This window comes from Lasioglossum baleicum, chromosome 7 (genome assembly GCF_051020765.1).
Source record: "Lasioglossum baleicum chromosome 7, iyLasBale1, whole genome shotgun sequence".
Classification (NCBI taxonomy): Eukaryota; Metazoa; Arthropoda; class Insecta; order Hymenoptera; family Halictidae; genus Lasioglossum; species Lasioglossum baleicum.
In genome coordinates this window covers 11742666-11759332 of record NC_134935.1, presented here as the reverse complement: position 1 = coordinate 11759332, position 16667 = coordinate 11742666, and the positions used below count along the sequence as shown (strand labels likewise).

Here is a 16667-nt window from a genome sequence, read left to right as displayed (position 1 = left end):
GGACATCGCTTTCCTCTGTGTATACAGAAGAAAAAGGTTGAAGAACCCACGGGTACACGGTAGCTGAGAGCGTTGTGCAAGCAAAGGGACGGTTTATCTACGACCCTCCGGCACGTTCGCCAGCGCCAAGACACTCGAGGCGACAATATTTAAATATTGTTAAGCCGCGCGATACTCTCTCGCGTCGACAAACATGAGCGCGGCACTCCTCTCGCCGATTTCACGGTGGTGCACGGCCCGGTGTCGAATATCGATGCCACGGAACGCGTTTTCGTTTGACCGTGGACGTGTTTTGCACTCGAGCGCCGCTCCCCGACCGAGAAACAACGACTCACCGTGTACGAAAACAAACTGAGCAAACTTTGGCAAACAGTGGCAAACGATCGAAGAGCACATCGAGACTCGGCTGAATTCTATTATCTTTTTTATTCATGCAGAAAGCATACAGAAAGTTCTCGAAACCGCCAATGAGATTCTGCAGTGCCTACTTTCGTCACAGTTACATTCTCATAGATTATATTTCATCGAAGCCATTTCATCGGTAACGGACACATAATGTGCGGCGAATTAAAATAAAAGTTTCATTAACGCTTGTCTAAATTTTCGTTCCGTAACGCATTTGCATATGTTATGCATACGTGCATTTCGCAGTCTTTTAACACACGGCGGATCTCTGTGCATTTATCGCCCATGAAAGTTTTCAGGGAACTGTAAAGTACAAGCTGGAATAAAATTTCACACTCGTTTGAGTTAGCGGTGATTTACGGTGCCATTACAGCGGGATATAAAAACGTTACACCGCTTTTTCGAAATTAAAAAGAAGTAGAAGTATGCGGAGAGTATTCGAACCGTGTCTAGCGCTGATTTCGCCGAGATCAAGTGTTAAAAATAAATGAACATCCCGTGAATATTATAAACGCTTTCGAGAAGACATGGAACGTTTCATAGCGTTCCGGAAAACTTGAAAGAGTGGCAGTTGTAGATCTAAGCACCTTTGGTTTACGGTAGCGTTTATAAGTACTCTCGGAATTTAAAGGGTTAATAAAGCAACGTTGATAACTCATGAAACGTTTATACGTGCAGCGGTCGTTTAGCTGGCATTTTATTGCAGTCAACCTTCGAATAGCTAAACTGGACGCCAGCTTGACCCACAGTCAACCCTATTCTCTAACCCTGTAGCTCTAATTTTTATTGCGAATGTAAAACAGTTTATGCAGCCTGACAATACCAAATATCCTCTAGATAATTCAATTCTTGATTTTTCGTAAAAAGAAAACTCTTCATGTAAAAGATGAAAGTTGACCTTTGTAGAAGAATAAGGAAGCTAACAACATTATGCACCTGTTAAAGTAATTCAAGTTTCATTAAATTTGTTCCGTCGCAACTAATATTTGTCAAAAAATCAAAGCGGTGATTTCAAGTGGACCACCCTGTATACAAAAATATGTATCTCCGGCCGTGAAAAGAAGGCACAAAGGTACCAAGGTACCTACACCCCACTACCTGATCTCCCTGCTTCGTTACAAGTATTTCGCAATAGCCCGAGTCGCTCGACGAAGAAAACAAATGAGGCTATCGAGTGTGACTGGAACGGAGCGATGCGGTCACGATGTCCCGCTGTCCCTCCAGGACCTATAATCCCTATTAAGAGTCCCGGAGATCTCCCGCTGCCCCTCTGTCGAAATTTGCGCCGCCAACTCGTGGACAAAGAATACAAAAACGTTTATTCGAGTAGATCCAGCTATGGCTGCCACAAAAATGGTCAAAGGACTGTCAGTTTGCTTCTCATCAAATTTTCCTATCGAAAACTTGAATTTGGAAAAATTTGTATATACACAACCAATATGTTACGCAAAATTCCCAAGGTTCTTTTTGTCCAGTACAGCCACACCGGTCTAAAGGTTGATAATTCGATGAACTACGACTGGGTGGTGAAAAAGGAACGTTCGACGGAGGAGGACAACGTTCGCGCGGCTATAAGAGCTGCAGGAGGGTTCGCTGCCGCATTCGCGCGCGTACCGAAGTATTAAGATGATAGTGCGGGCTGGCACGGGCCATCGAAACGGTGGACCGCCGTCTTAATAGCCAGAGATTTATAGTCCCGACGAGTCGACGCAACGTCACCGGCAAGCGAGGAGAGCGAGAGAGACAAAGAGACGAGGGAAACAGACGGAAACACAGCCCTAGCCCACCGTAACCTAACCCAACCGAGAGTAGAAAGAACGGCTGCGAGGTGTAGGTATATTCATGGATCTGTATGCGTTTGTGTATGTATAGGGACGAGAAACGCGGGGCAGAAACACGAGGAGGTCCGACGGGGACGGGGAAAGGACTTGCGCCACCGCAACGGTCCCAAACAGAAACGGACAGAAGAAAGCGGAGACGAGGAAAAAGGAGAAAATCGAGGAAAGGGAGGAAAGAAGTTATCGCGCCTACCCTGGGTGGTCCGGCGAGGGAGAACGTGCATCTGACCGAGAAAGAATTTTAATTTGGTGTACTTGAAGATCGGAAATGGCCGCCCGACCACGCTGTTTGCTTTAATCATTTTTCCTGTTAACGCAAACATTGCCTCGAGACAGATTTCCTGGTAGTCCTCGAGGCCGGAGCTTTTTGTGCTACCCACGGGAGTCGGTAAACAATTAAGCCTCCTAACACGATTTCATAATCGGCAACCCCGTACTTATTAAACTAGGAATATAATCGATGGGTTCGTTCAAAATCGCGGGAAAACTTTGAATGTAAAAGGAGCGATTAAACCTTTGCACTCAGAAATACTCCAAGATTATTTTTTTCAATATGTGTAGACTCACTCCCTTTTCGGCTGCACCGCCAGTCACTTATTGAATTACCCTGTAATGCATCTTTGCAGTCGCAATAAATTTAAAAAATGTCTTTTCAAATATTTCTTCGGACCTAGAATATTTCCCTATATGGTTTTTTTTCATTTCATTTTAAATATGAACAAAATCAAAATGATGTAGCAATTTTAGTGGCACCAAGGGCTAATTTCGAGAGATAGTTGCAAGCTAATTTGCGCGTCAAAAGAGTTGCAAATTGCAAACAGAACGATCGGTTGTGGGTCAACAAATACTAAATATAGGAATGACTAATAAGAACAATAAGCAAGAATAACTGAATAGAAAATACAGAGATAATTCTACGTGTACCTAACAATTTAAGTTATCGGTCGTTCCCATATTACGGGTCGAAGCGAAATTGAAAACTCGCGTCGAAAGGCGAGCAGTGATCTGCGCGTTGGTAGAGGTAATCATCTGCTCGGGCTACCGTTTTTTCGTCGATTTCGCAAATTTTCAATTTCCCATTCGTACAGATTAGAGCGGCGAGATACGCGGTGCTCGCGCGCGCGCGGCTCCCGGCGTTTGCTCGTCCAACCGGGCAATTACGTTAATCGGCGCTTGATTTACGATAACCGTGCCGGAATATGTGTAACGAGCCACGCGCGGTCGCTGCTCGGACGGAGGGAACACCTGCGTTTTTCGAAATATTTTTGGCCGCATTAACGGGCTTAACGAGGGCCGGCGACAACCCGAAAAAGAAGAACCACGACCGACAAAACCACGGGGCGAGACCCTTCTGTCTTTGTTTTTCGTCGTGGCGTTTTTTGGGAATGCGTCGCGAGCGTGAAGTAAGACGCGACTCGCCGTTGACGGTCTCCGGATCAGTTTTACTTCGCACATTTTCTCCAATTTATTATCCTGTTTAATACAAATTCTTTTTATTCTCAACTTACAGAAATCGTGCGAAGGCGAATTCTTGACAACTGTATGCTAAAATGCTAAATTATCAGATTACGATCTTGTGAAGAGTCATTCGAACATTCACATTCGCAAGAAACATGATTTTCTTCATAAATATTATCTTTTTAGAGAATCTAGAGAGAATAGAGAATAACGTGTTTGGTTTTATTTTCTATATTCTAGAAGTAGAACAGTTTTTCAAAAAATGAATAGCATAGTGTGTTTTAAGAGAAATCTCGTTATGTGAAAATGGTAGTCGCAATATCTCCGACGAGTTACATTTATGTTACACGCGTTTTCGCTGAAAGCCTTCAAAGCGAATTCAGATTAGTTTTTTAAGAAGACAGATGGAATAAATAAATCAGATGAAGCTTATTTACCACGAAGAATTAACGGGTACAAAGACATTCCTCTTTAATAAATTCTTATTTCTTTTATACATTATAAAAATATGGCTAAAAATTTTGGACACGAAAATGGTGAAAAACGTGTGCATTGGACGATCAGCGTCCCCGAAAAGCGTCCTCGATCGCGGAAACGATCTAGCACGGCGATCTCGTTCGAGTCGCGCAATGTCCAACGTTTTTCTCGAGTTTCTCTTTTTCCTCGTGTGGTCGTGCCCGCGTTGCGGAAAAACGGCAGAGCTCGCTCGCTCGGGAGATTTGCATGCGTCTAAGGCCGAGGAGCGCATTTTTCACGGCTCCGGCACGGTGCGCCGGCACACCGGGAATTCATTTTTCAACGTCACCGGGACGAAGGTAAACAACGCACAGAAAAATATGTCGGCGAGCAAATCGGCCCCGTGATCGCTTATCTGCCGTTATCAAGCGGCTGCGCTCGTGCACGATCGACCGGAATTTAATCAACGCCGGGGCAGCCACGCTCGAAATTAGACGGGTCTGACTTGAAATGGCTCGAACAGGGGAAGTCTCGCTGCGATTGGATCAACTACGAAAATACGCTCGGAATAATTAAACGAGCAAATTGTTATTAGTCGCGTAAAGCAACCTCGACGAAACCGTTGACACGTTCCATCTGATCGCCGGTGTTTACAGGTCTTGTTCCGTCGGGGAATTTAATTTTCACTACAATTGAGTCAGAGTCGAAATTACATTATTACAGCGATGAACTCTGAACTCCAGGCAGTGCGCCATGTGGTGCTTCGTCGGCTATACCTTCATTTTGATCGGTAAAAATGGTATTGTGCTATTTCATATTCGAGTCACCCTCAACGTGAATTTGCAAAAGGATGAATTTAGTCTGTAAAAAGATGGTCTGCGTAAGGGTTACTTTGAAGAGGCGGCCCAAGTGTCTTGGCAACACGGAGGACAGAGGCATCTTGCGTCACAAAGTTGCGAGAAGCCCCGTTCCTCGTCGCCAAGAAGACCGGTATAATGGACCACCAGCGTGGAAGCATTCGCCAGGCCCTTGGTTACGTTATACTTTACACATGCTTCTCCCACCTCGTCCTCGGGACGCTTCTTTTTCTCCCGACTTGTCGAAGAGTCCCCAGGACGGGCGCCTCCTACGATCCCGCGGACGGCTTTTTATTTCTAATTCGCGAGGAGCGAGTTCGAAAGGAACATGGACGGTCGCGAGTGCAGAATGCGACCGTCGCGACGCGTGGGCGTCAAGATTTTCGGCGGAGGTAGAAGCGTCGAAAGCCGAATAAAAGGGGACACCATAGGCGTCTTCGGCGACTTCGATAATTCTACTCCCGTAACAACGTGTACGATAGCATCTAATTTACTACGATCGTAACGAGGCAGCGGACGACTTTGTAAATTTACGATCCCAGACGCTAATTTATAGAAAATAGAACTAGGCACAATTTTAGTGCCGATACTAAAACTTTTATCGCGATCGTTTCCATATACATAAAACGGTAAACTACATAGAAATCTTTGTTTTACCGCATTTCGCCAAGCAGCAGACGTGACTCCATAAACTTTCACAATCTAAATACAACCAGCTAAAGAGCCGTTCGAGAACCGAGTGGAAACGCGGAGATTCGGAAGAAAGTAATTGTCGATTACGGGTATAATAACGGAGAATATGCAATTAATCCGGCAGATCGATATGCGCTAGGAAAGGGCGCGGGATGCATTAAACATGCCTTGAATTATTCTTCGAACGCGAACCGATGGTTTCCGGCATGGATCTTTTATGCATCCGCCCGCTACCGTCGGATTTATGAATTAGTCACGGGTTGTATCGATCCCGTACTTATTAATCGAGACTTCGTTCACGGCGAAGATCAAAGTTGTATATGGAACTTCTCGATTCAATGTCGGAAGTCCTTGGAAACCGTCGAAATAGTGAATCAGCAGAAAGTGGTATAAATTTATACGATTCATTTGCAAACCGACACACACCGCGCAAAAACTTCCCTCAGTTATATTCTTGTAGAAAGTTATTTTAACACGTTCACCGCCGAACCAACCATAAGGATACCGTAATGCCGCGATAGTTTATTCAATGGATCGCGCACTGAAACTTCAAGATTTAGTATGATCGTTCCACAAATGAAATGAAATGAAATCACAATGAAATTTTTACTTTGCATAAAGATCCGCAGCCTATGAATTATACAGGTGTGTTAAATAGACTGCTTTGATTTTACCCAATTTTTCGGATCGTTGATGAAATTGATGATCTTCATAAATTTTATTTCAAAGTTATAATTTCATTTTGCAATTGATTTAGCTACTCTTTAGTCCCTTCAATGAATTTCACCGTAATATTTGGAGGAACTATTTCGGAGGTTCTGTACTTTTAAACAATGCAATAAAAAAAGAGATCGATTTTTTTTACCCGTTTACGTGACGGTCCACTTAAAAACGATACAGTCCAGGAAACTCGGTTGACGACCTAATATACTCGGCGCATGGTGTTGGGCCAGGGGGGCCCAGCGAGCGGCAGAAAGCGAGAAAGGTTCGTTCGGGAGGGCAGGAAACACTAGAAGCCTCTTTTTCACCGGCGAGTAAAGCTATACCCTCTCGTTTTGTTTCGTATCTGCTCCATTTCCATGAATAAACTCCGTGTCCCGGCGAGCGGACGGCCGGTGGAGTGCTCGTTGCAACCTTGCGTCGAACAGCGAGGGTCCAATAAAACCCACAAAACGCATCCTGCTCTCGGAGCCGGTATATGTACCCGGAGCGCAGCCCCGGTATAGTAACGGTACCCTGGAAGCCAAGGATACCCGAAGAGAGCCGCGCCAGAGAGAGGATCTCTGCGAACGAAACCTTTTCTCTCTGCCCGGTCCCCCGTGCCTCACTGTCAGCTCCGTGTGCCCCCATAGCCCCCTGCCAACCCCCTTTTTGCATCGCGTGTTCTACTCGGTGCACGCGTGTCGCCTCTCGTACACGTTCGACGTGCGATTAGCGCGACCGTGTTCGCGCGCGGGTTCCCAGGCCTGGATTCGTTCACGGCGAATTATCCGGCCGATTATTGCAATTTTGTTGCAAACCCTCTCGACTCGTTCCTCGAAAACCTGACTCGCTTGGCTCTCCCTCCCTCTCTCTCTCTCCGTCTCCTGGGATTATTATACGCTCGGCATAGGTATACTTGCTCGTCGAACGATTTCCGTGACGACTCTCTCCTCCGCCTCGTCCTCCTCCACGCAGACCAACTGGAGTCGTCGATCGTCGAACGATCGAGACGCCACGCCGCGCACCGGGACTACCGTGATCCATGTGATTGCGCGTTCTAACGAGGGCGTAAAACCCCGTAACGAGTTTCGTGACAGAACGACCGTTGCGAGACCGCGACTTACGTGAATTCTGGGTAAACTCCGCGGAGGTTCACGTGCGGAAAATTGACGTCGACCAGAACGAATTCCGGAGAACTCTGAACCGTTCGACGATGAACGCAAAGGCGAATTCAGACTTTTCACTTCGAAGTCACTTTCATTCATCCACTATGAACAATGTAGGGGAGACCGGGGCAAGTTGATACGTTCTTCAGCTTTTCTGCAATTTTTGTTTGATTCAACCTTCCTGTTTATTGTAAGCGTAACTTTGAGAAAAATATCAACTTGCTCCACCGAGCAGTGGAAGCGCTGGTCCCATAACATGTCAGAACTTTAAGGTTTTGCAAGATAAATTAATGAAAGTATTACACAACACAAATACTTAAGAACTTTGATACACTTTTTCACTTTTTATATATTACATGTCATTGCAGAACGGCGGTTACAAAGGAACAAAGTGTGGTCCTTCAATCAAGAAAGATGCGCGTACAAAAATATCTTGACGCCTCTACATGAACACTTACATTGTGTCAACGGCCTAATCGATGCGATATATTTGAAACTATTTTCAGCAGTAAAGAAAATTCACTTTTCACGACTTGACTGGACGATTTCGATCATAACGAAACAGCGAAACGCCAGTGACAAGTCTAAGACCCCGTTCAGACACGGCGGAATCCGCGCGTTTTCGACCGCGCCATTTGAACCGCGCGGACCTTATTTGCATTAGCGTTTATGTATTCGTTCACACGCAACCGCGCGGTTGAACAACCAAAAACAAAAATCGCGCGGTTGAAAACGCGCGGTTTCCGCCGTGTCTGAACTAGGGCTTAATCTATCCGAACAAATCATTCTCAATACGTGAAGTATAAATACTCCGGTTTTCATCTCTCACATACACTGGAGACACCCGCGACGTACATCGAAAATAGAATTCGTGCAGAGAATTTTTGAGGCGTCGTTTTAAAGGAATAGTTTTAGTCTACGAATCTTCTATCCTCGGTGAGACGTGTCAATTAAACACGTGTCACACTTGCTACACGATGCACAAGTCTTAGACGAAAAATAAAGAGGGATTCTGAAGGTAGAAAATTCACACTTTAGAGTGAGCCTCGGAGTATTGTTATACGACCACTTTTAACGAAGTTATAATAGTTTAAATATTAACCATTTCGGCTATTTTGGAACATACCGAAGATGTGCGCAATTAATTTTTGAAGATAGGTACACGGAATGTATCTCTGTACGCTTCAACACGATTTTATTTTTAGGATGTTTGTGTCAGCGGCGAGACGAATCACGCCGGAAGAGGTTGCTTCTCTGTTTCGAGAGGATCCGCATGGCACGAACGCCGGCAGCCGAGTGCACCCTCCTGGTAATAATTATTCTCGAAACGCAAGAGCGGCAATTAGCATCTCATTGGTTCATTTCTCGCTTATGCTAATTCGAATATTACGAAAGCGCGTGTTATAATCCCCGCGTGTGCTAAGGCCCTCGAACGGGGCCCGGTAAACCCTCGACGTGGTCCATCGGCAAAAGCAACCGTGTAGCCATCTTTCCTTCTCTCGTTTAGTTTACGACGTCTCCGAAGAAACCGGGGAGACGTTTTGTCCGCCTACAAGCTGCCACTGATGCGTTCACCGGTGTCTTCGTGTGGCACGTTTAAACGGTCAAATGGAAACGCGCTATCACTGTTATCGCCAATTTATTCAGAATTTCCGATCCTTCTATATCATCGAATTAACACTGCATCTGTATTCCAGTATTTCTAACTACAGTGAATATAAGAAAACGGGAACTGCGCGATCTAAGAAAAACGAATATCCCCTCCACTGCGAGGCGTACCCTGCGAGGGGCTAACAATAAACATTAAGAAATTGACACAAGGCCCTTGGCTGTTGTCAATGTCGCTCAAGGAACCAATAAAATTCGAAAGTCTATGGAAAATTTGCTTGAACCGCGTCCAAAATCGCGGACAAAGTGGTGTGCAGTTATGGGAAATGGGAGTTCGAGAAGCATCGGTGAAGTTTCTCCGCGAAAGAAAGAGCCGAAAAAGGTCCCCTAGAAAACAGAACATTATCGTTCCATCGGAGCGTCCCAGATAAGATCCGCGCGCCAACGGAAAACACGGATTCCACCGAAGAATGGAGCGCTTTCTCCGCAAGCTGAAAAGACTTCGCCCTCGGCGGACGAGGAGGATTCTTCTCGGTTTTAACCCTGGGGAAACCCTTGACCTTCGTCGAATCGAGAGAAGGAGGCGCTTGCTACACGAGAGTTTACCTCGTCCGCCATTGTACGAGCCTCTTTCGGCGTGGAACAGCGCCGACCCTGTTCTGCTTGTTCTTGCTGAAGGTTAAAGGCACCGGTAGGAGGCTGTTCACGGCTGATACTCGCGGAATGAAACCATTATTTCTGCGGTTGAACGCTGCGAACGCTCCAAAAAAAATGTCTGCTTCGAATCACGGCCGAAGTGCAAGAAGTGCTTCGCAAAAGCACTAATGGTGATGGGTGTCCTGATGCTGATGGATGTCCGAATAATTTTCTGTGAGGGCGAATCATTTTAAAAAAAATTATTACTCTCGAACTTAAAATATCAAACATATTTCATTCTTGCACTTGGTTCTTCAGTAAAGAATTTCATTTCACTAGGATCTAGGAAGCAATCCATAAATCAAGACCTGCATTGCAATATTGAGTGGACCATTGAGTAGTTCGCTTTTGCATGTCGAATATTCATGGAAAAGGATACAGAAAATATTCCAACCATATTCATCATCGTTTTAGACTATCTAGTGAAGAGGATGTCTCGAATTGAAACTGCTGGAATAAGAAATTAGAGGATTCCAAATCCAAAACTTAAGGTTTTGTTAAAACGAGTGACGGACAACTTCTTGACAGACGCGGTACCTTTGTGTGACCACAATGAAGTTCGTCTTACAGAAGAGAGTGGCAGAAAATTCGTTCGAAATAACGAAGCCAATCGATTCAACGGCCGATTAAGCCAGGAATCACACGATTCTTAGTCGAGCGACAACAAGGGAAGCGTATTGAACGCGCAACAGTTACCATTCGAGGGAGCCCCCTTTTTCGCGAAATTCTCCCGTCCCTTGGGTCCCTAAAATGCAGCTGCTCCGAATTCTCCGACGCCTCATCGCGCAGTAGTCTGGAAATCCGTATTTTGTGCCGAAAATTATTTTACCGTTATTTCGACGTTTATTTAACAAGACGAATTCGATGAAAATATTAAGTTTGAAAAATTGAATTCTAGCCACTTTTTCACAGGCCACTATGCGGTCGCCTCGCTTGCAGGGCCGTGACCCACGTCCTCCATGCGAACCGCTGGAAATCATCCACCTATGCAATATCCGAGAACCGTAGGGCCCCGTCATATCCTCGGAAGACTTCCGGAACGCCCGGCAATCTCGGCTTTCCCATTCCGCGAAATTATCGGCAAAAAGCTCGGTTCGATCGACGGCCATTCGAGATAGGGAACCCGGCGGGAAAAGAAACGCCGCGCTCCGCCGGTGGCGAACGCAGAGTGAAAGAGCTGTTCGGCAAAAGGGGTGAGGGGGTCGGAGGGGCGAGGGGAGGGCAGAGAGATGGCGAAGGGAGAAAGAATCGAGGAAGAAGGGCGAGCTGAGCAAAAACCGCGAGCGTTACGTGCCTGTTCTTTACGATAGAAGCTCATTGCTCGTAGATTGCGATTTGCCACGGACGTAATGAAGCCACGCCAGCTTCTGGCGGTGTGGCGCGCGGCTCGGTGGAGTTCGCAGGGCTCGCCGGTTCTCTCCTGCGGTACCGTGATTGCGATTTTTGATTCGAGATATACTTCCCCGCAGCGCTGGCATAGCTTTCTCGGATGTCCGTAAATTTCCCGGCGGATTAGATTCCGCGCCGTTGCTTTTTCCACCTGATCCTCTCTCGCCCCAGCGAAGGGGGTTTCTCACGCGTCGATGGAGAACGACCGAAGACATTTGAAACGCGTTTCGGAAAGTTTCCAGGGGAAGGAGGTGGGGGCAAGCCGTTATCCAGTAATTGCTCTGGGTATTGTCGGAGGCGTATATTTATGCAGGCGTAATTTGGATCGCGAGGAAACGTTTATTAAAAGCGGCCGCGCCGGCACGAAACGCTTTGAATTATCGCGCTCTCCTAGCAACAGGTGTAATGATAGCGACCGTAACTGGATCAATGATGGCCGACGGTAATAACTCATTTACAGACCGGTCGTTTTGTTTCGGAAACCGCCGGCCAACAGACTCGGATCCCGGACCGTGAAGGAAATTGTCTCGAGCGAGAGTCGGAAGCACCATGCGCGAATTCGGTATTCTCGAGGAAAAGACATTCCTCGCCGTTCGAAATTGTACGAGGAATGCGTGTTAAGACAATCTCCAGACTGCTTACTGTGTGCGTAGCGACTATGCATGAGCTGATGTCGATCTAAACGTGTAACCATTACACATAATGAACTGAAACTACGAAATAATAAAACGCCAATTAACGGATAATTTATGCGCTGAAAATTCGTGCTCATCCTTTCGTAAACATCTCTGTAGACTTCTCTAATGAGTCTCGCGAAATTGCGCGATCGCTTTTTCATTCCGCTCGACGCTGCTTGAACGGTTAAACAATGATATTATGTGAAATGTTTTTCCGCTTTACCTTCGAAGGTTCCGAGAGTACAGAAAACATTTCCGCTTCGTTCTGCGTATCTTTTTCAAATGCAGATGACAGATCACGCGTCTCGCCAGGACATCGATGCTGTATTTAATGTTGCGGACGCATAATAGCCTGCTGCATAGCAACCGCACGAAGCTCCTCTCGCATCTCTGACGCGATGTCCTCGCCGAACACCGTTTTCCGGTTTTTCGTTTCCCGGTATTTTCGCTCCTTTTTTTTCATTTTGATGCTTCCCTTTTTTCATTCGTTGTTTCAACAGATCGAGACCGACCGACAGTTGTGACGAGAGAGACAGAGAAAGAGAGGGGGGGTGGGAGAACACGCGGCATAGTAGATGCGAGTCGGGGTACACCTTTCCCTGGATGTTTGCGCGCGGACCGATGCCGTCATGACAGCTCAGATAACGGGCGTGACATTTTGAAAAATTGAGGGCAACGATGCGAACAACGTCAACGAAATGCATCCCCGTCGTCCGTTTTCCTTCTCCCTTCGCGCTACCGTTCCCGCGCGCCCCACCGACCAACGGAAAACGAAACGTCCGTACACCGGTTCACCATTAACACACCCCGATACATCCAATTTTGAATTATAGTCGGCGTCGAAAATATCCCTCACTCCTCCCACCGCCGCAACCTGAAATCTCGGGCGCTCAAAATTTATATGAATTTTATTACCGCCGCGCCGTACAAGGTATGTATCTTGTAACTGGGCCCAATTATAACTTGACTACTATTGAAAATAGAGAACGATTGTACAGGAAACTTTTACAAAAACGATCTTTCTGCGGTCCTTCTGCGATCAATTTAGAAATATTCCTCAGTATACGAGAGATGCAAACGACATCACGGAAGTGTTAATTTGTTCGCGAGCATCAAAACATATTTGCGACACCGATGTGTAGTTCCGTCGAGGTGAGCGTTTTCATATTATTCAGCAGTTGGTACAAGCCTGATAATTGTCTCTCGGCTAGATAAGGAACGGTAATGGAGCAAAGGTGCGCGGTCCAACTGACAAGAACAAAAGCTTCTGGGGAAGGAGCCGGTAATGGTGGATCGACATTGAGCGAGGCGTAGGATCGATGGGCACGTCCTTGTCCGACAAGGAATACACCCGAGTTATTTAAAAAGCCCACTATCCGTTATCTCGATCGGAGAACGCGGAGACTCGCTTTGAAATATTTCTTCCTCCGGTGTTTCGAAGGTCTGCCACTCGAATGGCCGCCGAGAGGAAACAAAGACGCGTTACTCGCCGCGGCGTTTCTTTCGTCTAATTACCGGGATGTCGTTTTGCATACCACTCTACGCGAGCGTTGAAATCACCGGGTCAGTCACGGCGACTGAGCCCGCAATGAGAATCATTAGCGGTGATCGATCTGCATCGCCTTCCACGTTGATTCGCATAAAACAAAGTTATTGCATGTACCGAATTAATTGTACGCTTAAATAAGAAGATAGCGTCCCGATAGCTGGAAACGTAGAAAGTTCCTGTTAAAAAATTTTACGATTATGACTCTTAACGAGCTTCGTTGAAAATCCGTCTCCACCCCTCACGCGAGCAATTCCCTCGAGTTTTCTTTCGCGCGAACGACCACACGAGTACAAAGTAAATGCGGTGTAACAGCCCCGTCGCATTATACAAACGAATCTAAATTGCATAAAATTTGTTCTGGCGCGGAGTATCGCGTTTCATTCATCTAAATCCCGCGGAGTGCAGCCACGGAAACAATGTTTCGCATTCATGAAAGCGTCTGGTCTGATTTTCCGGCGCGTCTTCCCGCAATTTCCGCCGACAATTAAACGCTTCCCGTCTCGGGGCGGCGATCCGAGACAGCTTTTCTATCGTCATTCTTGAAAACGGAACGCGCTCGCGAGCACGCCGGGTGGCCGAACGTATCCTGGCGCGCGGAGATCATCAGATAAAATTGAAGGATTAGGCGCAAACGAGGCGGGCGCGCGTTTCGCGACGGCGAGGAGGAGGAGCGAAGAGGAAGGGGAAGAGAAATGAAAATGATCGCCGGTAAGTAAACCGTAGGGCGAATGGAGGCGAGTCAAAGGGTTCGAGGGATTGGTGCGCGCGGTCTGCGACAACAGGGGCAAATAAGGAAATACTCACCAGCGAGTCCACCTCCGGATCCGCGATGTAGTATGGTTTCTCTTGTCTGATCTGTAACACACGAGCACACGGTTAAAAGCTTTGATAATTAGACTCGGTAGTAATTGCGGTATTAAAACTATAGGAACGATCGTATCTCGGATGCCTGCGTACACACGCACACAGACGGGACGCGCGTAACGCGTGCACAGACTCGAGACCGTGTGTACTCTCTGTATATTCCTCGATCTCTGTTCCACAGGCTCGAAATCCTCTCTTCCTTTCCGTCGGCGTTTCAATTCTACCCCGCAGCCGAGAGCCGACGCTCACGGTTCGCCGTTCCAGCCAGTCTTTCTCTAAGCGATTTCCTTCGCGTGCTTCCTCTTAATTGGACCCCCACTGTTCAATTCGTCGGTATAGAAACGGAAACGCGTCGGCGAACGCGATGGAATTCTCTCTCTTCTTGGCCGCGAGCGGACCGACGATGAACACCGACGAAAGCACGACCGAGAGGAAAAATAAAAGGGGGAGAAGAGAGAGAGAGAAAGATCTAAAAGAAACGAACCACGGGATTCTCAAGCATTTTCATGGCGCCGAGCAGTGCCGATCAGAATGGAAACAAAAGGGAGACGTGCCTCCCCGCCCGACTGGTTGGTTGCCTCGCTCTTAATTGGACCCGCGAGTTCTTACTGGAAACGCGCGATCATCGCTCGAGCAGACAGCGCACAGAACAAGACGCGCGACAAATGTCGATGATACTGACGGACGCGAGACCGGTCGAGTTCAAAACAATTGTCGATCTGAGAAAAACTAGCAGACATCAGGTACGAGACGTTCGAAATATTTGATTCTGCTCTTGTGAAATACAGTAGTACCTCGGTAGTTGACACAAAACAGGACTGTAAAAGCCTGCAACAGAGTTGAGCAAAAATTTAATCAACCATTGACGACTAAATTTCTACTTCAATCGTTAATCGCAATTAGCAATTAATCTCCTAGTTCAGTCGTTAATTGCGGTTAACGATTAAATGCTTATTATTCTTATTCGATTGAATCAATCGTCGATTTTTCGATGATTCCTTTTTTAATCAACGATTGACGATTAACTTCATGAATCGATTAAATCAATCGTCGATTTTTCGATGATTTCTTCTTTTTAATCGTACACATTAATCAACCAATCATGATTAAAATTTTAATCGATTAATGCTCAACTCTGGCATGCAAGTATCGAGGATCCTGCAACTATGGAGGAAACCATGCAACTGTATGAAATCTCCCACTTCTACTATGTCTTGTTTTACTACCTGCGCGAATCCGTAACTACACTTCGCGCAGCGGATTAAGTCGGTAAAGGTAAACAAATCCACGTAGCCAGTTGAGCGTGAAAGTATTGAAGTTACATTTCTGAGGTAGTTCCTAAAGGACGCTGGTGTCTCGATGGACCGAGTACAAATACTGACCCCCACCGCGTGTTGTTAAAATGCAACTGACGTGCACGTATCGAGGTATTTACTACTGTAAGAAAAATACTGAAGAATAGTTGTTAATTGAATCATCTTTTACTCGTTTGCAACGCGATAAAAAATAGTTCAAACATAGAATGATTTTGTAAAGCTCGAAAATGATATATTGGCTTTTACGATTCCGTACGGATTGGTAACAGTCCAAAGAATCACGGCAATGATTTTTTTCAGCGGTCGTAAACATTATTGTAATTTAACCGACGTCGAATCGACGCCGCTCTATGGAGTTTGTCATCCAGTCTGTTCTTGAACTTCGGGTGAAGCATAAAATGCTCAATTCATTATTTGTTGAGAAGTTTTTTGTATCGATTCCGTAGATTATGCTTCTATGATGGGTCAATTTGCATGGATTAGCATTAATCGTGGTGGCGATGCATTAAGAGTTAGTCGGGAACGTGTGTTGGTGTCACTTAGTCCTTGTCTATCGAGCGCAGCCGTCTAATTGAAGATTAATGCCGATACGAACAACTTTATAAATATTAAATCCTGTTCGCGGGAACAAGTTTTTCCGAAAACAAATCGAGTAGATCGGTGCTCGACACGTTCGTTCGATCCGCAAGGGAATACCGTATGCTATACGGTCGGACTTCCGAGTGTTTTCCGATGACGAAAAACCGATCTTCGTGTATCGAAGTCCGTCTCCGACGAATAGAAGAACATTCTGGTCTCAATTCCTCCGGTGACGGCTAGGATATTCAAGGGAGGCCGCGCCAGCAAAAACAGATCCTACTACCAAAGAACGAGTCAAAAGCAAAAATCGAATTACGATCTCCGGTGAGGCGAGGGGAGCCTGCTGGTGGCGGGTCCCCCGACTCGGTACGAAACAGAGCCGCGATTTCTGAGAACGGGACCCGGGCGCGTATA

At 46.3% G+C, this 16667-nt stretch overlaps 1 protein-coding gene across 9 annotated transcripts in view; it reads right to left on the bottom strand.

The window, feature by feature from the left end:
* The window catches only part of Hth (Meis homeobox homothorax), a 518842-nt gene that overhangs the window by 465475 nt on the left and 36700 nt on the right, over positions 1 to 16667 (bottom strand). For all 9 annotated transcript variants that reach the window (XM_076427479.1, XM_076427474.1, XM_076427471.1 and 6 more), the window contains exon 4: positions 14299 to 14349. In XM_076427479.1, the coding sequence (XP_076283594.1) occupies positions 14299 to 14349 (51 nt within the window). The remainder of the gene's footprint in view (positions 1 to 14298; positions 14350 to 16667) is intronic.